The 26286-nt window shown below is 46.7% G+C and overlaps 1 protein-coding gene across 2 annotated transcripts in view; it reads right to left on the bottom strand.

Moving 5' to 3' along the window:
* Positions 1–26286, bottom strand: part of HAUS6 (HAUS augmin like complex subunit 6) — a 1011950-nt gene that overhangs the window by 92368 nt on the left and 893296 nt on the right. For both annotated transcript variants that reach the window (XM_069625969.1, XM_069625970.1), the window contains one exon: positions 12894–13026. In XM_069625969.1, the coding sequence (XP_069482070.1) occupies positions 12894–13026 (133 nt within the window). The remainder of the gene's footprint in view (positions 1–12893; positions 13027–26286) is intronic.

Genomic DNA, 26286 nt, shown 5'->3' with positions numbered 1-26286 from the left:
GCATTAGGTTTGAGATGCCATCTGGTACAGCGGCTCGTGAAGTTGTCAATTTCTGAATTGCTGCTTCAATATCTTCCACTGTTTCGATGACATTCCAGCTTTCTGCAACTACTAATGGGTTAGATAACTTCGTACTGTCCCGGTCGTTGAATACTGCTGTGAAATGGTTTACCCAACTGACAGCATTTGCTAATGCGCTTGTCTGGTTTAATTTGCCAGTATTTATAATTTGCCAGATGTTACGGCTGTCTTTTTGAATTAATAGAAGAAGCATCAATTCAGCTTGTTCTTGTGTTCGTATGTGATTGAATGACTTCAGCCAATTGCGAGATCGCTGTCGTCTTCCCTTCAATAACGACTTTTCATTGGGTCCTCCTACTTTCTTTATCTGCTTCAGATCTTTTTGCAGCTGTTTCTTTGCCTCGTCTAAGGCTGGACTGAATGGATGCTTATTTGAGACACTGCCTGCTTTTGGTTTGTTTGTGTAAGTATACTTCTTTAGTAATGATATATATTCCACTTGGTTATTCCACTTCTGTGTTTGGGTATACCCAGTTGTTAACTTGTCGATCTGCTCGCCGTTTATTCGTATTCGATTTTGTGCATTGTTAATGCCTAGTGGAAATACATATCTTTGCAGCTGCTTTTTGTACGGGTTCTCCCACGATAGCACTAGCGGATTGTGGTCGCTTTTAGTTGTTTTATCACAAGATTTGTTATGCAAGGATGAAGATTTTCAGAGGCCCAAATATAATCAAGGGTTTTTGACGTATCCCCTCTATGCCACATATGTGCTGCGGGGATGTCTCCATTGATTACTCCGTTCAACATTACACAATGCCGCACATCAGTTGATATTCCCATTTGGTGCCACGGTCAAGCTCTGATGGACATTTTAGTATTTCACATGGCTTTCGTCTTTTTAACTTATCAAACCATGTGTAATTTAGGTCTCCACACGCTATTATGAACGGATCAGAAAAAGATGCGTGGCATTTGTCTATTTCCATTGTTACAGCATCCAGAAATACGGTTTCGGCAATCATCGCAGGATTCAATATAAGTTCATTAACAGTAGTTGTTGAATTAAGGATTTTCCATCTTGGGTTACAACTACTGTTTGCAGGGTTAAGGCCTGAACGAACAAATTTGGATTATGGATGTGTAACAATTCCCATCCTGCAGAGTTCTTTACCATGGTTAATAGGCCAGAAAATGGGCGTCTATATATATTTTTTCCTGCTGCATTTAGGAATGTTGTGTATCCATCACTTGATGGTGGCTCACGTAGCCACGTTTCTTGCAGACAAATAAAGGTACTTTTTAGATCTTGTATATCACCATCTTTAAATAAATGAGCAAATCCACAGGTGTTCCAGGATGTTAGAAATTGGGTCATTCCTCTTGACCCTACATGATCCTAAGCGTGGCTCTTGGAATCTTGTGTTCTCGTTGGATTGGATGATTGATGTTTCATCTGTTTCCGTAGGACGTCCCTTTTGGTGTTATTTGAGGATCTATTCTGCTTATGCTAGTTTGCCTCATCCATCGCTGGATGTTGAGGATCACATACTGTGAGATCGAACCCAAAGAACAGGAGGTCTTCTTTTGCTTCCAAGAGTGGTCTGGCTAAATTCTTAGATTTCATATGTAGCACCACCCAATCTGATCTTGTTTCTGATTTGTATTCGACAATAGCAATGTCGTCCGATCTTATGTTACGTAGTGCCGGTACATAATGTAATAACCTCATTACATTGGCTCTGTTTAAGTTTAGGTCACTGTTGTCTTCCAGTATATTTTCCAATTTCCACCATCTATTTTTTTCTTGTGGATGCGAAGTTGTTGTTTCACTCTGCCTCTTGCTTTTGCGCTTGAGCAGTAGTGCATTTAGGATTGCACTTTAGAGGTGCATTTAGCGATGCTTCTTGCAATTGGTTTGTTTTTACTCGGGCATCTGGAGTGACAGGATGACTCTTATTACTGTTCGCTGGTTGCACTTTTGGGTGCATCTGCGCGTAACGGCTGCGCCACATAATTTTTCTTTTGGAGTCATTCATGGTCTCTTCTGTTGGAGTTTCATGGTCTTCGCTCACCCTTGTTGTATTTTCGGGGTCAGCTTCATCATCAATTGTATAGGTTGATTGATTGCATAGGTCTATTGAGTTATTATCGTTCACCTCATCTGCAGACAGTCTCTTCACGAGGACGTTTTGTTGCCAGTTGTTGAGTTTTCACTGTTTCCTTTGGTAATGTTAAGAGGATTAGACTCTAACTGGATTCTCGATTTGCACAGCTGTTTTATTACTTTTCATACTTTCTGGTCGAGGGGGAGTCGTCAAGTTTCGTATAAACCTTTTTTCTCCATTTGTACGAGGGCGTTTGGAGGCCGGGCCCTTGCCTTTTGTTTTTGCTGTTTTGCCTTTATGCGGCACTATCTTGGCGGTTGCTACTTTAATTGATTTAGCTGCACCGGAAAAGATCCCAAAAGAGGCAATTTGTTCCTCTGTTGTAGCAGCGCTCTTGATTTGATTGGGCTGTAGTTACCACTTCAATAGGTGGTCTGGCATCTTGCGTGTCTGCTGCCGTAATCTTGCTCGGCTCTTGTCTAAGTGGCATGTTAGAGTTCTCCACTACTGCAACCGCACTCTGGTTTTTAAGATCTTCGCCTTGGGGCCTTCATTTTTGGTTATAGTTGTTAATTTATCAGACTCCAGGTCTTTAGGCTTCACTTTTAGCGCCCTTGCTTCTTTTGAGGGCCCATCCGTTGTGGATTGTTTCATAGAATTGCTTGGATGGGTGAATAGACCCGAGTTATTACAATGTTGTTGACTACAGCTGGTTCTCTCATAGCAGCTTAAAGGCTGTACCGCCACATTTTGTCTGATCCACTTTGTACATTCGACAATGGCTTCCGTTAGATAAAATTTTTCATGGGCCTCCCGCTTCGTTATTTCGTTGAGCCGCGAGTGCCATTGTCTTGAAGTTGCTGCTTCCAGGTCGAGTCGGAAAATTAGATGTTCATTCAATTTCTCCATTGCCGAGACTATTATTTAAAGTTCCTAGAACAGAGTTCTGGACTCGCAATGCATCGTTTAATGATTCATATAATTTCATAAATGGCATCATCGAGATGGATGTGGCAGCTAAAACATTGTGGATCTGTATGCCTGCGGCTATGGAAATATTCCCTTTGGAAGTCGTGTCTTCAAGGTGGTGAATTACTGATTGCTGAGCCTCGTTGGGACATTGCATTTGCGATTTTCCTCCTGACCCTGGTTCTTCATCCCCCTGATCCAAGGTCGTTACAAGGTTATTGCCACATTTCTTGACCACCGTCTGAGATGTCAAGGTTAATAGGGCGCAATGTTGTCGACGGATTTTGTAGTAGAGCTGCTTTAATGTTTCCGTGTGTGAATTCTTTTGTCAAAGTGCTCACATTTCGTCTGTGCGTGAACTTCTGCTCTTTTCTTAGTAAAACCTTTGTTTAGACGCTCTCAATTTGGATAAAGTCTGCCTTTAACCTTTCGCTAAGGCGTGCTTCATGTGCCGCCACATCAAAATGCGCCGCGGCATTTACCACCACACTCGATTTGGTCCTTTGTATACAAGTGTTTATGGGTTCTGCCAGTTCAGTTTTATTCTTTTCTTTTTCTAATGAAGTTTCACTATCTCCAGTGAATGCACTTGGTTCAACCAGATGCTTGTTATTAGAGCCATCTTTCTCGTTCTGATTGATTTGTGCGTCCTGTTGTGAATGTATTTTTTTGATCACCACTTGAGCGGTGGGAGCAGCTTCTGCTGCTTTCCATCTCTCTGGTGTTTTGCAGTTTCTCGCAGGTTCATCTGCTGTTGGCAGCAGGTGACCTTATCGCTAGAATTATCAAAATAGGAGGTTGTCTCTGAGGCATCGTTGTATACCGTAGCTGGAGGAGGAGTATTTCTTTCCGAATTTGTTACTTGCTTATCCAGCATTGGTACACTCCCACCTTGAGTTTTGCCTTGCCTCGACAAGTCATCATTTTGTTCAGGTAAAGTAGTCAGAATCAATGATTCTGTATATAGCTGAACAGGAGCTAGTGCTGTAGCTAATACTGCATCTATTCCATTTGTTCCCTTCAAGTGGATCACGTGATTCAAATGATTTTCATTTTCACTTTCAATGTCCAAACGTGGCCTCAACATTGATTCTTCTGATGTACTTATTGCGCTTTGAGTCAAAGTGTTAGTGACCCTAGGGATACACATTTGCTCAGCAGGGGACTGTTGTGCTACAGCAGGAGTACTAACAGGAATGCTCCCTGCTTTGGGCAAACAGTCAAGCGTTGTTCCCGTCTCCCGGAGCTTAGTGCTACACGAGGAGGAGCCGGCCGATATACACACTGCGCTTACCTTTGTTTTGCAAGATGTTTTGGTTTGCAGCCGCCGCAGCTGTAGTAGACGGTTTCGCGTGTGGAGGCCGACTCCCGTTGGTGACACTTCACGGTCATTGGGAACGTTTGAAGTTAGTTCCATGGCGTCTTCAGCGGCGGTTAGAGGCGGACTGGGCTGACTGGAACTCAGCACCGAACTCTGCGCTGGAAGTTCGTTGATGTAGAGAAAGTTGGAAATTAAAGGTGCAGTGCCTTTCAACCGTCGCTGGAGCTCCTCTCTGGAAAGCAGGGTAAACGGGTCCGCATTGACTGGGCTGACTGGAACTCAGCACCAAACTCTGCCCTAAGCCCTGAGGAGTGAAGGGCTGATTAACGACCGCTGTTGGGCTGTGGCGAGTGCACAATTCTGCTGGACACGCTGGACTTGCATTACGTGCATTCATCTGCATTGGACACGGAGATACTCAGGAGGTGCCTGTCCCTTTAACCTGGAGCTGCCTGGTCAGGTGGTCAGCTGGGTCAAGGTTCAAGAGGCCGCCTCCGCCGCCCTTGCGGCGCTAAGCCCAGCCCTGAGGAGTGAAGGGCTGATTAACGACCGGTGTTGGGCTGTTTAGCGAGTGGCGTATTGCCCAAGACTCTGGGCTCTGGCTTTAAAACCTGCCTATGCTCATCGGAATGCATCACTTCAATCAAGTCACACGTCGGGTCAGTCGATGTTGAAAACGCGTGCTCAGAAGCGACGCGACTGCACTGGAGACAATTCTTCGATCTCCGTGCCTCAGCATACGAGCTAACAAAGTAAGCAACTATTATTCATACAATAGAGATCCCCAGCAACTTTGCTGGATTTTGAGGACTTGATTTTTGTTTACCGGGGGGGGGGGGGGGGCTGACTAGATCTCTTCTTATGAACTTGATGTCCGCGAACTTGAGAGAGAGCGAGAGAGAGAGAGAGAGAGAGAGAGAGACTATTTTTTCCACCTTCTCATGTATTTTAATGTAATTTCTGAGCTTTGTGTTTCTTTTTAGTTGTGAAGTCTGACAAACTCCATAGGCATCATCTTTTACATTGGGTCACACAGCACCTTCAATGCAGTGGCACAGGGAAGTCTTAGATTTCCCAAAGGTTTAAATACCTTCTCTGGGATAGACTACTGTTTCCCAGAGCAGTAAAGTGAAATTGACTTTACTTACATCTGTAGCTTTCTAGACCCAGCACACACTATCTTACAATAGGATGCTGGAGGGGTTACCTAATATCCCCGTTGTCTAGCTTCTCATGTAACAGTATGTTACCCTTTCCTCACTGAATGGCTGGTGGCAGTAGTCTAGTTTTAACTACCGTGATGTGCATTTACTGCGGGCTGCGTTCGCAGCTGCAGTAAAGCACCCAAGGGTGCCATTTTTGTCAAAATGGCCCGCTCCTTTTTTCGCCATTTCTTTTTCGGAAAGGTCCTTCTTGAGATTTACTCTGCGCGCAAAACCAGGTTTGGTCCCATTGTTCGCTTTGCCTTTGGCAGGATTCATGAGTGAAGCCTGCCTCTGGCTCCAGGGTGTCTGGGGTGGGCAGGAAGTGAGGGAGGTGCCCGAAACTCCCTGTGCTTAGTCTCCGAGACCCAAATGCACTCTGTAGTGATTGGCCAGCTGACTGTCCGTCAAGGACAGCCACCCTGCTGGGTGACCGACAGCTAGGCCGGAATGAATGGAAGAGAACTGAATAAAAGGAGAGGCTTTTGGCTTGGAAGCAGAGTCGACCACTGGACGAAGAACAACTTGAAGAGGACGCCTGATGCAACTGCTGGACCATTGTTTGCCCGGTGAAGCCCTGCTGCTGTGCTGAAACTCCAAATTCGTATCGACAGAGAAGCCCCAGCAAGGACAACTTCTCCCCTTGAGTTGGTGGGACCAATCAACTCCAAAGTAAGGTCCTTCTCAGAACTGGTTGAATTTCCACAGAGTTGCTGCTGGAAACCAAATCGTCAGGGAGCAGAACACCAGATTGTGTGTGTTGCTTTTAAACTGGTCAAGAGCTCCAGGAAGATCCTCCAGACTCCCAGGAAGCAGGTGATCGAGCCTGAGCACCAACAGTGTGTGGGACCCCAGAAGCAAGGAAAGCCCATCTCGACAGGGAGGAACCGCAGTGTTGCTATTTGCGGTAGATGCGAGGTGCTGAAACACCGAAGAGCCACTGATTTGAAGATTGCCGGTTGCGAGCGGTGACCGTCCCATTGTAGTGCAGGAGTCCCCAGAAGTCCTCCCTCCTGTCCCCACGACTGTGGCCCCGGAACAGTGAGATCTGCAGACCTGCTCAGGAACAGAAGTCACCAGCTGCACTTTTTCTTCAATACAAATGAAATGTAAAAGTCCAAGAACTTACCTCTCATTGTAGAGTTGCCTGCATCATCTACCACTCACACGTCTAAACAGCTTGTGGCCCTACATTTGATTCTTCTTTTCTTCAAAGACTTCTAAAACATTGTGCAAAGACTTTTACAATTACCTACCAGAGGTGCTTCATCCTATATAAGACTTGGCCTAGCCTGTTATACTGAATGACTCTGCTTAGTATTTGCCTGCTTAAGAATATATGTGGTCTCTTGTTTGTTCTAATAACTTTTACCAACTTCTAACAGTATTCTAAATGCAAACAGTAAGATATTAATGTCCCCAGCACCCTAGCTATTGAAGTCACACGAGGGTGTAGCTTGTGTCTGTGGGCCATCCCAAAAGGGTCTTTACTGATTTAGAAACTAAGAGTGTATAGTATTGAAGTATAATTGTTTGTTACTTTTTATGTTGCTCACTTCTGAAGGAGGCTTATTATAACTGACAGATACATTAATAATTGTTTATTCAAGAAACCTTGTGTGCAAGTGTTTATTTGAATAGTTATCACTGTGATTCTCTGTGCAACTACCCTACAGCTCACATTGACCCCTCTTGAGATAAGCCTGGCTGCTCAAGATGCTAGCAAACTGTGTAGTACGAGCCTATACCAAAGGTTGGGTTTCCTATTAACTGTAGTCAGGGTTGTTGTTGTGTTCCCAAAGGGTACTGTATACAATCTTGCCCAAAACCGGGCGGCTCATCCATAATGGGCGAGGGGGCATCGACCCAGTGGCCCCCTCACCCATTATGGAGGAGCCAGCCAGTGCTCCTGGGCTGGCTGCACTGTCAAAAGGAAACACTGTTTCCATTTGACAGTTCTGTTCCCCAGCCGCACATGCTCACTGAGCCATGCAAGGCTGGGGCCGTTGTGCTTCGCCAGCCTTGCATAGCTCATTGGAAATGCTGGCTGGGGAACTGTATGTCTGTATGTGAGGGGGAGCTCCTGCGCCTCCTCGCACATAGGGACAGATCAGCCTGGAGCGGGGCGTTTCAGCATGTGTGAAGGAACCAGGAAGCTCTTGCTTCCCGATTCATGTTCATGACGCAGGAGCTGGAGAGGAAACTTCAGGACTGGGGCAGAAGGTATGCTTCTGTTAATATATTTTTGATTTAAATGTGTATGGATGCGTGTATGCGTGTGCTATGAGAGTGTATGGTAAGGGTGCTCGTGTGAATGATAGTGATTGCTGTGTGAATGTGTGAGTTTGTGTTGGTCCGTTGAGCTGATTTAGGCAAGTGAGGGGCAAAATGCCTTTGTTGCACAATCCCCCTACCCACCTGCCAAAATCGGCTCTACTGAGGCACTGTGGAGCACAGGCGACAGGGATGGTAACAAATGACAATGCATTACTTACCGTAAAAGCATTTCTGATGGTTGTATCTGCTTAGATTCACATGCTGTGCATAGTCCGACATCCAGTGGTCACTGCAGAGTATTGCATTTTGTTTTTCGTAGTCGAAAAGGGGACGTCGACATAGACGTGTCTGTAACACTATCCCCTATAGTGACGTGCAGTGTACCCACAATCCCTCATGCGTCGAGGTCCCTCCGATTGTATTTTTTCTGCCCTGAGGGAGCCTTATTAGACGCGAGTACAAAAAAGAGAGTGAGAGATAAAAGGATGTCTATGTTCCTTCCATTCGAGCGGGGAAGAAGGGTGGGTGCATGTGAATCTAAGCAGATACAACCAACAGAAATGCTTTCACGGTAAGTAATGCATTGTCTTCTGATGTTTGTTAATCTGCTTAGAATCACATGCTGTGCATAGACTAGCGAGCAGCACCCGGAGTTGGAGGTGGGTTGTGAGAAGGAACAGTAGCGAAAAGATGTCTTAATACTGCTTGTCCCACCTGGGAATCAGATCTAGAGTGGGCATCTAGACAGTAGTGTTTTGTAAAGGTGTGTACAGAGCTCCAGGTTGCCGCTTAGCAAATGGACTCAAGAGGGACATTTGCAACAAATGCTATGGAAGCCCCAGTGCCTAGAGTAGAATATGCTCTCGGCTTGAAGGGTAGTTCTCTCTTAGCAAGAGTGTAACAGATTGATGCATTGGACAATCCATCTAGATATAGTGGATTTTGAAACTGCATCTCCTTCTCTTCCTGCTGCCACCGAGACAAAGAACTGATTAGTCTTTCTCAGTGGTTTAGTTCTTTCATATAAAACATGACGGCTCTGCGCACATCAAGTGTATGCAGGCTTTTTTTCTCCCAAATTTGAAGGGTTTTGAAAGAACGTTGGTAGTTCCATCGACTGGTTGACATGGAATTTAGAAATGAATTTCGGTGCAAACCTAGGATGTGTGCGTAGAACTACCTTATCCTTGTGAACTGTTACAAAGGGGTCTAGTATAGAGAGCGCTTGTAGTTCACTCACTCTCCTAATGGAGGTGATAGCTATTAAGAAAGTTTTAAGAGTGAGGTTCTTGTGTTGCCTTGTGCATGGGTTCAAAGGGTGAGCCCATAAGCCTGGTAAGTACCGCATTTAGGTCCCATCCGGGAGCTGGGTTAGCTATAGGCTGGTGGATCCTTTTTACTCCCTCCATGAAGGCTTTAATAACTGGGACTTTCCACCATGACACTTTATGTTGAGAAGTGATGTATGCGGAAAGTGCAGCTAGATGAACTTTAATAGAATTAAAGACCAATCCTGATTCTAATAAGTGAGTCAGGTAAAGAACAATCTGTGTGGCGCCGGTGGATCGCCTCCGTCGAAATCACTGCCGAAGTTCTTAATCAGCGGTGAACAGCTTTGCCGTCGAGGGAGGGATCTGGTCTTATGTAATATTTAAAGAATAACGACCAAGGGTCAAATAAATGTTTTGCAATTTCTCTCCAACGAGCTGCGCATTAAGGCGACCAATATCTGGGCAGAAAAAAAACAATCTGAGGGACCATGACGCGTGAGGGATTGTGGGTACACTGCACGTCACTATAGGGATAGTGTTACAGACACGCCTATGTCGACGTCCCCTTTTCGACTACGAAAAACAAAATGCAATACTCCGCAGTGACCACTGGATGTCGAACTATGCACAGCATATGATTCTAAGCAGATTAACAAACATCAGAAACAGGAAATACCAACCCTAGTTCCTCTCCGCCAGAGGCACTGGTTCTACAGTGCCTTTCTCTAGCAGGGTCAATATCTCCTGCACAAGGAGCGGATCTGGAATCCTCAGAGTGCTTCACCGGTGGATTGTCGTGAGGCCGTCGCATTAAGTGTAGGCAGTAGCCATGGGCTATTGTGTCCAGAGCCCACGTGTCATAAGTAATCGCTTGCCACTCTTCTAGATGCTGAGACAGTCTGCCCCCGACCGGCGAGCGGTGACCCAAGGCCTCAGAGCTGTTTTGAAGCGGCTGCTGCAGCTCCTGATGGTAAAGACTCTGCTGCTTGAGCGGGTTTGGCACCTCTACCTTGTCCACCATGAGGAAATCTACGTTGGCCCCTTTGATTGGCCATTCCCCTCACCCTTCCAAATGAGGAGAAGAAGCGAAAAGATTTACCCCTCCACTGTTGTCCGCTAGGACGAAAAGGCTGAGGTTGCCGAACAGCTGAGCATAAAGACTTGGCCGCTGCCTTCGAGGTCTGCAACTTCTCCAGGCTTTCGTCAGCCTTGCTGCCATAAAGATGAGACCCGACAAAGGGCCTGCACATCCGGGGCAAAACCAAACTTACGCAACCATGCAAACCTGCGCATCACAGTGCTCGTAGCCATGGATCTGCTGACACTATCCAAACCAGACTGAAGGGATTCACACATGGCTGCCTTGCCATCCTGAACAATCGCCAGAAAGCCACCTTTTTTTTCCCCCTTCAAGAATCTGCTCCGCTGCTAACGAAATGCAATTCCACAGTGTGCGAAAACTTTGCCAAGGCACAAGTGGAGTAGGCCAACTAACACCATACCACGAGCTGAAAATACCTTGCGTGCCCAACCATCCCCATGCTTATCGCCCCCATCAGGAGGGATGGTAGGGTAAAACGCCTTGTTCGAGGTATCCGTGGCTGCCTGGACCACCAAACTCTGAGTGGGGGGAGTTCACAGGTAGCCAGGGTCGCTACAAGATGGGCAGTATTTCTTCGCCAAATAATTGTTCACAGCCGGATTAGTATCCGGGGCTTCTCAATTCACAGCCACTCTCTTCTGCAGAGCCAGATGAAATGGTAACAGGGTCGGTAGGCGGACCCTGATCCAAAATGTCCATAAGATCATCTTGATCAAAGTGCACAGGAGGTCTAGACCAGCCCAAATACTCAAAAATTCTCGCAATAAGTCATCTATATGAGGAGCCAGCATGCTCCCCTGGGTCCAGTTTGCCGAACTCCAGCTCAGGAGAAGCGTCAATACCACTTGCATTGTGTAGATTGTCACAAAGATCCAACATCTGACTTTCCTCTGAAATAAAACATTCAGGTACATTAGGGGTCCCAAACTGGAGACCAAAAGGGGCATCCTCTTCATCAGATCTTTCCTCCTCATAAATTGAAGTGACGGACTTAAAAAAAAAAATCCTTCTTAGCTAGAGGAGTATACCTTTTCTCAGCCACAGTCTTCAAAGACTCAGAAATTGCCTTCCTCGGTGGGTCCACTGTCACAGGGACCTGCACCGGCAAAATTGGCTCGCCGACGAGGGCCTGACCAGGGTACAAGACCCGACAGGCATACTCAACGGGCAAGGCCCGATGGCCTCGACAATTTCGCCGGCGAAAAAGACCTTGACCTGGCACGTCTCGCGTGATCTCTAGATGCCTTTTCCAAACAGGGCCTCAAAGGCTCCCAGTATTTATCACATCGTTTACCACGGGCTTGAGGGTGCGCGAGTATCTGGCCGAGACCGTTCCTTGCCTGCTTTGTCAGAAGGCGCAGGCGGAACTGTGCCCTGTTTAGTAAAGATTTTCATCAACTCCACCCAGAAAGCATCCCAATCCTCCGGGGTCGATGATTTGGACAGGCATACCAACCTTTTTGGGGAGTCGTCCGATGAAGAGGAATGAGACCGATGGTGCCATTTCCTTGAACGTCTCGACGAGGACGAGTGGCAGGAACCACTCCTAGAGCGTGACCGCTTGGACTTCTTCCTCTGAGGAGAGTCCCCCCCTCTACTCATCGGTCGAAAGTCCAGCAGACCGGTATTTACGGGGCTTGGACACCTTGCCTACCTTGAGTTTCCCCTTTCGTTCCTGCAAGGCTTTTCCAGTCATTGACTGTCACTTCGAACACATATCCGTATCGTGGCCCTCGCAGAGGCACCACAAACAAACTCTATGCAGATCCGTGATAGACATCTTGGAGCCGCAGTACTGAAATTTTTTTTTGAAGCCGCACCGTTTGGTCGTCGGGGTAGAAGCTGAAAGCATATTCGGTAACTTCCAACAGTAACCACGAGACGTGCCAAGTTTTACAAAGCAAACCCCTTTGTGGAAAAAACAGAACTGAGGCTACGGGTGCCATGCCTGCTACTTATAACATCCGATGATGTCACCCTCGACGGAGGCCTTCAAGGGACATCGACCCGACACCATTGACGCAGGGTGCCCTCTGCTGAAAAATTTCCGAGCAGCCGAGCTGTGGACATTATATGTCAAAGATGAGGAATATGTTGGAGAACACAATCCATTCGAAATATTGATGCCCCTCCACTTACAAAATTCACCAGCTGCCACTGGCCCCGAGACTGCTGGGAGCAGGATGGGCGGGGGCCATGGGATAGTGGTGGGAAAGGGTGTGGAGAGCCCAGGGTCTGTGGCGGGGAGTCCAGGGACTGGGTAGAAGTGGGAGGAAGGAGCCCAGAGACTGATGGGAGCAGGAGGGGGATACCAGGGACTATATTTGCAGTAGGGTGCAGTGACAGCACGCAATAGTTCATAGCCATTTGGACTTACTGTCCATTTGGCATGTTGGGAGGGGGTGTGGGGCGTGACTGTTTGGCTATTTACATGTTCCCCTTGAATATGGTGGCCTCTCAGAATCTGTCCACAGGGCTGATTCCGAAAATCCATCTTAACTGTCTCTGTAAAGATGAATATCAGATGTACTGAACAAGTTAAATCAAAAGCCTCTTTGCTATTGAAAATAATTAAACAGAGCAGCTTTAATTAAAGCAATTGCAGAGAAATAGGTAACTTACTTAAATTTTCAGGCGTTCGTGGAATTTGCTGCTTTGTTAGGAACGGATCAGAAGACATTATACCAATAAGGGCTTCCATCGTCATCCCACTCCCTGATGAACTTGGTGAATCTGCAGCAACTTCATCAGCCACCTAAACCATCATGAGATTAACCATCAGAAGTTGTGCTTAACCACAGATCAGAAACTTAGCTTGTTACAGGAATATGGCACACTCTTTTATATGGAGGTCTGACTGTATTTCAAATATCAAGCATTTGATAACATGTAATCTGCATACACTAGAAAGGAGTCGGACACTGCCCCAGGCTTGCTTAATTTTCTTGCTGAAGGTTGCATTTCAAGATCATATCTGGAATGGCGTTTCTACAACTGGTACAGTTTAGAAGTAGACCTATATTTGGTGCACAAACTGCCCACTAAGTTTGTCCAAAACGATCAATTGTAATTTATCAGCAGTCTGGATTGACCCTTAGGGAGTGGACAAGATACAATAAGAACCACAAACAAAATACACTACAAATATACTGCAAACATACTATGAAGTTACACACGGTTAATAATGCTGTCAAACAAGTATTAGTCAAACGCACAAACCAACACAATATGTATAAACACAGTGACGCATTTAACATTGTTACCTACTACCTCCAAAACCAATATAACAGACAAATCCCATCAGGTAATAAGTGAAGAAAAGAGGTTTACAAACTGGGCAGACTAGAAGAGCGCCAACAACAGGCAAGTAAATAAAGACCCAGTTCATTCACAAAACCCAGCAGAAAACCGCAGCTGCAATTAAATACAGTTTGGATACATTAACCAATATTGCAAGAGAGAAGGGAAATGGTTTTGTAATAAAAAAACATTTAAAAAAAATCACTGGTTACTTTTTAAATGTCGAGTATTCAGAACACAGGCCTCAAGGTGGTCAAGTAAAACATGTCAGTCCAGTTGAGTACTCTTATTAGTTACTTAACTTTCCAAGTCATAGGCTAAAACAAGATATGTAGGTCTTCTGTCCTAAAGGTCCAGGACAGGTGGCCACTGCCTAGCTGGAGAATCTTGCGTCCCCCCCCCCCACATACATTACTGTCCAAGTTCAAGATACATAAGGACAGAGTGGGATAGTTGTAGCCATACACAATACAATTCTCACTCTTAAGCCAGAACCCTTGGAGTCATCTTCGACGACTGCTCCCTCTCCTCCCTCACACTCAGGACATTGCCAAAAAGTCCCACTTTCTGCTCTTCCTTCTCAAAGGAATTGTACCTTTTCTGACCTTCTCCCAGAAGCTCAATGCTACCTGATCCCTTTTTCTCTCTAGGCTTGACTATTGCAATAGCCTCCTCCTGAATCTACTCTCTTCCACTCAGCAACCCGTCCAGCTAATCAAGAATAGGGCAGCAAGACTTCTCCTTGGCCTCAAGCACAGGGACCACATCTATACTGCCCTTAAAAGTCTTCACTGGCTTCCAGTCGCTTCACGGATTAAATTCAAATCCCTCCATCATCCGCAAGGCTGCCTGGGGCCGGGGACCACACTATCTGCCAATCTCTTAGCAAATATTCCCCTTCTAGACCTCTGCATTCCTCCGGCACCAACTGTGTGTGAAAAGCGTTTCGCTAAACAGAGGGCAGGAGGTTGATAGCTTTCCTCGGCTGGCTCCTGTCTATGGAACAGCCCCCCATCCACTCTCTTGAGAAGGATTTTCTTAAATTTTGGAAGCGCCTCAAGACTTTCCTCTGTACCCCCTCCTCTTCCCCCCTTCCCTCCTCTGCTAATTTCAGTTGCTTTGATTGGAGTCCACAGCCATTATGCATCCTCATGGCCCCGACCTCCCACACCAACCCCCAACCAACTTAGGTCTATCCTCAGCACTATACTCAGCACACCCTCCGTCATAGAGGCTCGCACTTACCATACCATGCACTTCATCTGTTGCTCACCTAGAAGCACGGGCGCCCCAGCACCTTGCCCCCACCCTTCTGCACTTGTGCGTTGTGAATACTCGCAAGGTGTAGGAGGTTCGTCCTTTTTTCTGCCCTCCACTGCATTAAATATCTCCATGTATTTAATGTGCCTCATTCCCATGTCCCCTCCCTGATGCCCTGTGGGCACTTTGAAACAGTATTTACTTCCTGTATAAGCGCCTAACAAGAAAACAAATAAATTGCATTGCAGGAGGGCACACAAAACGCTCAACCTTGAGCTGGGAGAGGAGGGCAGGTGGACAGGACCAACATCTGAATCTGGGCCTAGCAACACATTTATGGAACTAGCTTTATTAGAAACAGACCAGTATTCTCAGGTACACAAGAAGGTTTCAGTTGAAGGATTGAGTCCAACAGTTGTTTGGGGCCTATGGATCAGAGGTTAGGCCCTGTGGGGGTTCCAGAGCCAGAATTGTGGTATCCACAATGAGACGGCGACCTAGAGGGTTTCACAACAATGAAAGGAGAGGGGTGAGGACCCAGCAAAGGTCACAGGTGTCTGTGGAGACCAAGTATGCAACCATTTAGCATTGAGATTCACACAAGACAAAACTACAGCAGGCAATCCAAGATATTTCAAGAGGAGCAGATATCTTGAGGTGAAACAGCAAGTAACTGTTCCAAACAAGTCAGCACTGGCCATCAGCTTAGGGGAGTAGCAAGGACAGTAACGCTTCGGAGCAGAAAAACGACATGAAGTTTGGAGATTACAACCAGAGGATACTGTAACAAATGTCATGAAAAGCCACCAAGTACATTTCCAGTAGGTAAGAATCCAAGGCTTTCAAATCCGACATAGCGCACAGAGTCTGGGAAAAGGAGTGCCAATCAGCTGGCCGCCCTGCCAGCAGAGCCGATTTATTTTTTCTAACCTGGATCTGGGGAAAGGCCGCAGCCTGCCAGCAAAAAGCTTATTTAGGGTAAGTCGGCCCACCAATCCCCACTGAGTTTAACAGTTTGAGGCCAGCCAACTAGGGCTGGCCAGAAAATAATTAATTACTTACCCCTGTTAATGTTCTTTCTGATGGATGTTCCTCATTTTAGATACTCGGCACCAGCAGCAAACTTCATAAAAAATTACATCTTCAGGGGGTACTGCATGGCTTTGTCGTCGAGACACATCAATACTCCTCGGCATTGGGATGTGATGTTGATGTAAGTAGCCGGCACAGCACCCAGTGAACTCAGCTTTCAAATGTTTTACCCCTTACTCAGCCACACTGGTGAATAGGTAGCTTACACTCATTTCAAAGAACCAATTAAAATAAAATTGTATTCATGGACAAGATGGCAGTGGAGGAGAGACAAGGGCAGGATGGGAGGGGCAGGATGGGATGGCGGTGAGGAATCCGTGGGAGGAACAATCAGAAAGAAAATTACCTGGGGTAAGTTATTTGTTCCAATAGATTGTTGCCCCTACAGATCGGATTCCTCATCGCCTCATTCTTAGGAGAAGGGAAAGAGCGACTCCCTTTGAAATCCTATCTTGGAGCATTCTGGAAGACTGATCTGCTGTATCGGGCATCCTAGCCTGCTGATGTGTGAAGGCAGTATTGCTTAGTAAATTTGTGTGGGGATGGACACGTTGCTGCATGGCATACATCTGAATTGCAGAAGCGGCTACACCTTTAGTAGAGTGCACTCAATCATTCTTGGATGGCTTTGCCTGCTATATTGTAGCATTCAGAAGTGGTCAACACTATCCATCTCTGTACAGTGTGTTTAGTTACTGACTTTCCCAACTTTGGCCAACATATCCCACATAACTGGTCCTCAGCCCTGAAGTGGCTTGTCCTAGATATCTAGAAACCCAAAGCCCTTTTTGGGTCTAAACTATGTAACCTCTTTTCCGCCTTAGAAGGGTGAGGAGGAAGGCAAAAGCCTGGTAGGTGAATCTTCTGTGTTAAATGAAACAGACAACTTTGGGAAAGGAGGACGGGTGCACTCTCAGAGTCACCTAGTCCTTAGAAAAGATAATAAAGGGTGGCTTGCATGAGAGTGCATGGAGCTTGCTCACTTTGCGTGCCGAGGTGATTGCAACAAGAAAGGCAGACCACCTGGAAAGGAGCTTGAGCAGACAAGAGTGCATTGGTTCGGACAGAGCTCCCATTAGAAACATTACGACAAACTTTAAGTCCCACACAGGCACCATGATTGGTGAGGGAAGGAAGGAGAGGCGGAGCAGGGGGTTTGGTGGAACATCTTATACTAGACCTTCCAAAAATTGAATAACCAAAAAGCACAGTTAAATGAGAACCTTAATCTGGTCTACGCTTAAAAAAAAAGGAAAGCACTGCTAGATATTCCTTGGCCGCAGGCACCTGAAGCCCTTGCCCCGTTAGGTGACACAGGAAAGAAAGTACTGCAACAATGTCACATATCAGAGGATACAAATCTTTAGCTCTGCACCTGTGGCAACATTTCTTTCGTCGGCAGAGGTAAAGAGCCCTCGTTGCAGGTTTTCTAGCCTAGAGCAACACCTCCATGACATCTTCCGGTAGGTTTCAATTCATGTACCTCATACTCTCAGGCAAGTATGGAGATTGAGACTGCTGACATTCAGGTCAAGGATAAGACCCCCCCCGCCCCCATCCCCAATCTCTTCTTACGAGAATAGGCCCATCCTCTCTGGAAGGCGTCATGAGGAGCAGATGGCCAAGTCCAGCTACCACATCCTTCTGGTCCTGTCAGGAGCAATCAGGATTGTGCCGAATCTCCTCAATCTCCTGATGACATGCGATCTGACTGGAATCGGTGGGAACGCGTATAGAAGTGGACAATTCCAGTCCACTACAAACGCGTCGCGTCCCCCATCTCTCCTCTTGGGGAAATTCCCTGGAGCAGAGTGTCATGTAAGATTTTCATGAACGTGAATAATCTTCCAGGTCTGTGTCAACCCCAGAACGTTTTGCTTGGACTTGCTAATTGTTTTCCCTTGTCCCTAGGTGAGTGGGAATCTCACCCCCACCCTCTCACCTAGTCGGTTACTCTTTTTATGGGTGACCTTTTATGTCTCTTCATAGTGTGTATGGATGTAAAGTTCTCCATACCTTTTGGGCTTCCCTTTTTAATTTCTCTTTAATGTACTTGGGTGAACTACTGTTCAAGGAGTAAAGTGGGATTCCCATCCCCTTTACATTTTATATAGTGAGCCAGCACCCCCCCCCCTTATGTGGGGGGCTAGGGAGATGAACTGTATCCCCTTTCTCACTTACCTGGTAAAATGTTTTTTACAGTTGAAAGTTAACTTGAATGGCTGGTGGCAGTGAAACTACTTTGACTTTTAGTCATTACTCGCAGGCTGTCAAATCAGCTGTGGTAATGCACAGGAGAGTCACCATTCTGCTAGAAGGGTGTGCTCCTTTTTTCACCATTTCTCATTTGTTTGTTGTTTCTTAGGTCTGCTTCTAACATCCTAGGCGGGAAAGACCTTGGTTGAAGTTTTGTCTTCTGCAGCAATGCTTTGTATTCACTGCCGAGGCTCCAGACTGTCTGTTAAGGAAGCATGGGAGGAGTTCAATACCCTGCAGCCCTTTGTCCTTCACCTTGCATGAAAGGAATCACTTCCCACTGGGGGACTGGCTATCCTGAGTAGACAGCCAGACCGCCCCAGTGAACTGGCGGGAGAGTTTGCAGAGGTTGTGCTGTAGTTTCTGATAAAAACTCTGATCCTGGAAGTCGACCACTTGAACCAAATCCAAAGAGGAAGATGAAGAAACAGTAGTTACCATTTCCAGCGACCGGAAAGCCTGTTCTGTAACCGGAGCCTGATGAAACCCTAACTTCCAAGCGACCTGGGGTTCCTGAATGCGATGACTCCTACCTAGAGGCTGGTGGGATCCAATGGTCTTGAGAAGACCTGCGAAAACGAGCCATCCCTCCACGTGCTGTAACCTTGCTGGGCTGCAAAACGCCAATACCAGGGGACCTCGAGTGCGGTGCACGGTCACCCGAAGTACGATTTCCTCCGCAGCTTTGGTGCACTCCTGCTGGACTGCCAGACACTATTCGAATCCCTGAAGTCCCCTCACCAAAGTGCAGGACAGAAAGGATGAAGAGAATCGGACTGGCGATATTAGTTTTTCATCAGGTACCTGTAAAAGGGCGCCAAATCCACAGAGCCGCGAGAAGCTGTAAAGAATCCTTTGTTGGAAACCTCCCCCTTCGATGACTGCCGCCAGTTTTCCATCAATGTCCATTTCTTCAGTCTCCAGACTGAAAACTCAAAGACCGAGACCTGTGCTACAGCATCCTGGAGGGATCCACCCAGATGCTCTTTTCTGTTGAGGTACTGTGTTGGCTTGGGTAATACTTAACAAAAGTCTTGTGTGAATCTGTGAGGCTGAGTCAGTGATGCGAGTGTTTGGGAGTTTGGTCATACCATTCGCCCAGGCATTATGCTGGAACACATATAGGGAGTCTTCTGTAAAGTCCCTGAACACTCAACTAAATTTAAAGTGAATTTATTTATTTATTTATTCAGATTTGTAGAGCGCACATCAGCCCGTGGGCATCGTGGCGCTTGTTACAGACAATATCTTAGTTACATAGGATACAGTAATTACATACAATACAGAATTTACAGTGGACATGCATACATTCGCAATGCAGTATGTTTACATGGATTCCTGAGAGTTTCCCAATTATTTTGCAAGGAATGAGGTTTTCAGTTTCCTGGGAAAAATGGGGAGTGCGTTTTCAGCTCTAATATCTGCAGGGAGAGCGTTCCAGGTCTTGGCTGCAATGTAGGGGAAACTTAGACCTCCGGCTTTGGCTTTTTTGATGCGTGGGATGCAGATTAGGTTGGAGTATTGCGTCCTGGTGGGACGGGAGGAGGAAGGTTTGAGGATGGTTTCTGATAGATAGGATGGGGCGGAGAGAGAGGCATTTGTGAGTGAGGGTGAGGATTTTGAGAGTGATCCGTTCTTTGACCGGGAGCCATTGGGTTGAGTGCCTGGCCTGGGTGATATGCTCTCTTCTTGGGATACTAAGAGCGGCCCGGAGAGCATTGTTCTGCGTGACTTGTAGTCTGTTTATGTTTTTGGCTGATGTGCCTGCTAGGAGAGCATTGCAGTAGTCCAATTTGGCTCCAATGGTTGCACTTGCTATAGAGAGGCAGTTGGGTTTGGAGAGGTAGGGCTTAATGGCGTTTATGAGTTTGGTGGTGTGTGCGGATGCGGAAGTGATTGCGCTGACTTGTCTAGTCATAGATAGTGAAGAGTCAAGGTATACTCCTAGTGTCTTTACGGCTGTGGATACGGGGATGATGGAGTTGTCAATGGAGAAGTTGGCGTACAGTTTGTCAAGTTTGTCTAGGGTGTTCTGTTGACCTGATATCATGATTTCCGTCTTGTCACCATTGAGGCAGAGGCCATTAACTGCCATCCATGCCTTGATGACGGAGTAGATTGTGTGGAGTGCCTTGGCGTCTTCGTTGTATGATCCTGAGAGGGGTAGAAGTATTTGTGTGTCGTCCGCGTAATTTGTGTATGTGATGCCGTATGAGTCAAGTTTGTCAAAGAGGGGCTTGGTGAACAAGTTATAGAGTGTGGGTGCAGTGCAAGATCCTTGAGGGACCCCGCAGTGGATTGTCGTGGGAGTGGCGTTGGCGATGTCCGAGAAGACTTTCATGGCTCTTCCCTCTAGGAAGGAAGTGATCCAGAGGGCTGCTTCTTTGGAGAAGTTGGCTGAGTGTGTGAGGTGTGAAGTGAGAGTCTTGTGATCAACCAGATCAAAAGCGGCTGAGAGATCTAAAAGTAGCAGAAGAGCAGGCTTGCCTTTGTCCATGATTTGGGTGATCTGATTCTTCAGATCTACCAAGGCTGTTTCTGTGCCATGTCCTTTCCGGAAGCCTGATTGCCTGGTCCTGAGGATGGAGTGGGTTTCCAGAAAGTGTTGGATTTGGCAGTGAGCAGCTTTGTCCAGTAATTCCAGCAGAAATGGCACCGTGGTTATTGGTCTGTAGTTGTTTGGTTGTAGGGGGTCGAGAGTAGGTTTTTTTAAGAGAGGCCGGACCCAGGCCTCTTTGAGGTTAGCTGGGATGATGCCTGTTTTAAAAGACGTGTTGATGAATGCCGTGAAGAGCGGCGCAAAGCAGTCTGCGCAGTCTTTGACGAGTTTTGGTGGGCAGATGTCGCCTTTACAGGGGGAGGGTTTGAGATTTTTTAGTAGGTTAATAACTTCTGATTCAGTGACGTCTCTGAAGGAGAAGTCAGGTATGGTGGGCTTGGGCAAGGTGGGTGGGGTGCTGGTAGGTTTAGTTTCTGTCTGTTGCGGAAGTGCTTTGCAGTGGTCTTTGATTTTCTTTTGGAGAAGGTCAATTTTGTGTAGCATGGCAGCTTGAATGCTGGTACACCAGGCTTCATCTTTGATTATTTCGTCCGGTGTATTAGGGGGGGGAGATGAGCTCATTAAAAATGGCGAAGATCTCTTTGGAGTGTGATTTGGCATTGGAGATACGTGTGTTGAAAGCGTTGGCTTTGGCATCGGTGATAGCTATCTTGTATTGGTGGGAGATTAAATTGAATTTGTTTTTGGTATTGGTGCAGGGGTCATTTTGCCAGTTTTTTAGTGCTGCTCTTTTGTGGGATCGCATTGAGTGCAGTTCTTCAGTAAACCATGAGTTGGTGTGTAGGGATTTCTTCTCTTTTTTCAAATCGAGTGGTGCTATTTCATTGATAGCTTTGGTGATGACATCTTTGTAGATGTCTGCTAGGATATTGGGGTCATTAGCGAATGGGGGAGCCAACGCAGGGGTATTGAGGTATGGGCGTAGGTTCTCCTCTATGAGTTTTTTAGCGCTTCTGACTTGTGCAGCGCTGGCGGGGGTCAGAGTTTTGTGGTTTTTGGTGATGGGAATAGAGAACTCGATGCAGTTGTGGTCAGTCCAGGGCAGTGAGGAGTTAGAGGTGATAGTGGTGAGGCAGTTATGGTCTGCAATCCAGTCAAGAATGCGGCCTTTGATGTGAGTAGGACTTTCTACTTTTTGGGTGAAGCCCAGGTCATTGAGTTCCTTGGTGAGAGTGGCTGCAAATTTGTCCTTTGAGTCGTTGAATCCAAGATTGAGGTCTCCTAGTAGAAGGGTTTTGGTGGAGCTTTTGATATTATTGCTGAGGATGTGAATGATGTTTTCCTGGGAGTCTGTGGTGATGCCTGGGGGACGGTATAGTAGGTGAATGTTGATGGTGCTGTTGGGTGACAGTGTGAGTTTGGCCGAAAGGAGGTCAGAGTTATTCGTCGAGGCGTGACTGACATGTCGGAGCTGGAGGTTCTCCTTGTAGATGAGGGCTACTCCGCCTCCTATTCGATCTGGCCTGTCTTGTCTGAGTGTGGTGAAGCCAGGTGGTAGTGCAAGTGCAACGGCGGGTCCTGATGCTTCATGTAACCATGTTTCAGTGATTGCTAATAGGTCAATGTTATTGTTGGTTATGAGGTCATGAATATCAGGTGCATGAGCTGGGAGAGATCTGACATTGAGGAGGGCACACTTGATGTGATGTGTGAGAGGTTTGATTGTGGAAGTGCGAGTGGTGGTCGTATCTGATATGTTATGTGAGGTGGTATTGTGGGGTGTGGCGGGGTTAGTGGATGGTGGACTGTGGGAGAGTGGGTATCCCGTGCGGGGGCAGCGTTTGGAAGTGGTGCGCGAACTCAGTCTATAGTTCCTGTATTCTGTGGGAAGGGGTAGTGTGCTAAGTTCTGTGGTCTGTGTGCGAGCTCTAAGTCTTTCTAGTCTATGCATAATTACGACACATGGTGTGCGATGTGGCATGGTTGGTGTGGTATCCGGGGTAGCGAGATGCTTGTGGTAGGGGAGTGGGCTTGGTGGTGTGGGTATGAGGGGATGGATGGGAGTATAGAGTTTGAGAGCAGTGAATGTTGCGAGGAGAGTGAGCATCGTGGTGGTGGCCACGTTGAGCTTGCAGGACGCTATGGGCATGATAGTGCGCTGGGCGGGGCTGAGTGTGGAGGAGGGCACAGTCAGATAGGGTGGACCTAGCCTAAGGTAGGCAGGAGTGGATTGGTTCAGAGTGGGTTGAAAAGCATCCTAGGTACTAGGAGGTATCAGTGTGGCTAGGCGCAGCAAGAGGCACTGGCTGGATCGTAGATGAGCGACTATACGGCACAACACAATTCAGATGTGGTCTGAGAGCGACCATAGGGCACAACACAATTCAAATGTGGTCCATGAGCGACCATAGGGCACAACACAATTCAAATGTGGTTTGAAGGCGACCATAGGGCACAACACAATTGAGATGTGGTCTGAGGGCGACCATAGGGCACAACACAATTCAAAAGTGGTCTGAGGGCGACCATAGGGCACAACACAATTTGAGTGTGGTCTGTGAGTGACCATAGGGCACAGCACAATTCAAATGTGGTCTGAGGGCGACCATAAGGCACAACAAAATTCAAATGTGGTCCATGAGCGACCATAGGGCACAACACAATTCAAATGTGGTTTGAAGGCGACCATAGGGCACAACACAATTGAGATGTGGTCTGAGGGCGACCATAGGGCACAACACAATTCAAAAGTGGTCTGAGGACGACCATAGGGCACAACACAATTGAGATGTGGTCTGAGGGCGACCATAGGGCACAACACAATTCAAATGTGGTCTGAGGGCGACCATAGGGCACAACACAATTCAAATGTGGTCTGTGAGCGACCATAGGGCACAACACAATTCAAATGTGGTCTGTGAGCGACCATAGGGCACGACACAATTCAAATGTGGTCTGTGAGCGACCATAGGGCACAACACAATTGAGATGTGGTCTGAGGGCGACCATAGGGCACAACACAATTGAGATGTGGTCTGAGGGCGACCATAGGGCACAACACAATTCAAATGTGGTCTGAGGGCGACCATAGGGCACAACACAATTCAAATGTGGTCTGAGGGCGACCATAGGGCACAGCACCATTTAAGACAAGCGTGAGTGACAGACATTACGAGTGAATTGACCAGGCAAGTCTCCGGGCGCCAAGATAAGTAATGCTGTTCATGACGATATGTACGGAGTGTCAGTAGCAGTATAACTCATAGAATAGTACCTGAGGTGTGCCGCAGGGAGGTGCAAGCTGGCTGGGGCAAGGCGGGGCCAGTTGTATTAATGTTGGTGCGTGAGGGCACATAAGTCGAGTATAATGGCGACGCCTAACCGCTGCGACCCGGGGCGAACAGGGGAGGAACAGGGCCTTTTCCCTCAGGCCTTCTCCCGAAATGCCGGCTCCCGCCTATCGGTGCCGGGGATTGGCCAAAGAGAGACGAGGTTGCTTAGGAACAATATGCAGCCTCGTTTTCGGGCCGCGCTGCGCCCGCCATTTTAGGGTCAGGCCGCGTGGTCATGACAAGATGGTGGATCTCCACCACAGATGAGTGTAGGTGCCCCGGTGGGGCTCTGGTGGCCAGCAAGGAATACTTACTTGACTGAAGAGATCTTCTGGAACTCTGACTTTTCTGCAATTGAACCCTATGCTAGCCTGCCTACAGTTGGCTCCTAGACCACTAGGGTGCCTCTTCTGCCTCTGAGAAAATTCATGCTATATACTGGGGAAGGACCTCAAAAGATAACGCTTCCGTCTTGAAAACTATAACAAGTGTGAAAAGTACTTAATTGCTAAAGATGTTTGTGTGGTAACTATCTCTGTAATAGAATATGTTACAAAGCGTCCTGTAGTTTATAGTTACCTTTAAGTTGCTGGTTGCTCGTTTACAAATATAGAAGTTAGTTACTTTGAATGGTGTCTGTCCCCCCTGCTAAAAAGAAATGTTGGTACTGTTATTATTCTCAACTGAATGAGTGTAAAATCTTACCAATAGGGTTTACCTACCTGGAATAACCGAGTTCTTTGTAAAGTGTACCATTTGGCTATGCTTTCCCTCAACTGTTTTAGAGCACTTCAAAAATAGTCAAAATGCTTACATATCTTAGAATTGTAGACTACACTTCTGAAAAGTATCCTTGTTTAAACAATCTATTCAGTGGACTACCAATAGGTTAAAACGGACCTTGAATGGCTGCTGCTTTCCTTAAACTATAATGTTGCTGAGTTAATTCAAATAAGTCCTTTTACTTGAAAGACTGAAATCATTCCATGTGTGTCTAGAAGCGTACATTGTAAATTACTCACCTGTTGGGTTGTGCTTGCACTGAATTACCTCAGTGCACTTCTTAAATAGTTCCACTCTGTGCATACCTATCATGGAGTAGCTTAAAGTCCCTCTGTGTTCTAAAAATAACATTGGTGTGTAACTGGATCATCATAACAGAAGAAAGTTACATATGTTGCAAGAGATACTTGTAACTGTGTTGGTCCAATTAAGTGCTTTTATAACTGAATAAAACGATATACTGGGACCAATAGGGTCTACTGTCCTTGAATTACTTATTGAATTCTGAAAGTATAACTAACCTGGTTTTACTCGAGGATAGCTCAATGCCATTCTGAATGCGTTATAGGTCTGACTTGCCTTGGCTGCTTATTGTAATCTAAATACGATTATACTTTGGTCTGTGTACCAGAGTGGGGCTTTCCAGAGATCGACATGTTCGCTACTCTGGTCTGGAAAACACCCAATGCCCAGGCTATGCCTCTGAATAACATGGTCTGGGAGATTTGCCTACGCTCCCCCACCCCCGATTACCCTACTCAAAAGAATAGTGCACAAGATGCACCAGGAACCAGTCACGATGATCCTGGTGGCCCCTACGTGGGCCCTCCAGCCCTGTTTCTCCCATCTCATGACAATGTCAGTCTTCCCCACCCAAGAAGCTGCCATGCACGTACAAACATGCTGTTCCAGCATCAGGGAGTGGCACTGCATCCATGCCTCCAAACACTCAACTTGGCAGCCTGGCTCCTTAAGTCTTAGGGTTTGGACGCCTTCAACTCCCAGAAATGCATGGACATACTCAGGGAGGTATGCAAACCTAACACCAGACATTGATACGCCAACAAATGGAAGCGCTATGTTACTTGGTGCAACACCAAGGGCATCAACCCTATTAACTGCTTTCCTAAAGACCTGATTCAGGACTGGTTTTCAACTCTCTAAAGGTTCACCTAGCCGCTCTGTGTACACCACGTCCCAGAGCAGGGTTTCATGGTGGAAGATTCCTGTCATTAAAGCCTTTATGGAGGGGGTAAAGAGACTTCATCCCCCTCATTTCCAACCCAGCACCCGGATAGGGCCAGAGTGTTGTCCTCACCAGACTAATGGGACCTTCCTTTGAACCGTTGCACAATGCTAGCCTTAAAATACACAAAGTTTTACATGCTGCACTGTACATACAAACTCTCATGGCATTTAACTATTTTTTTCTTTGCTGTTGCAATCTCTTCACACAGAAACAAACTTAATTGTCATCAAAAATATTCTTTAT

This window comes from Ambystoma mexicanum, chromosome 6p (assembly GCF_040938575.1).
Source record: "Ambystoma mexicanum isolate Mex_15411 chromosome 6p, UKY_AmexF1_1, whole genome shotgun sequence".
Taxonomy (NCBI): Eukaryota; Metazoa; Chordata; class Amphibia; order Caudata; family Ambystomatidae; genus Ambystoma; species Ambystoma mexicanum.
The sequence above is the reverse complement of the archived record's forward strand: the minus strand, read 5'-3'. Positions and strand labels throughout refer to the sequence as shown.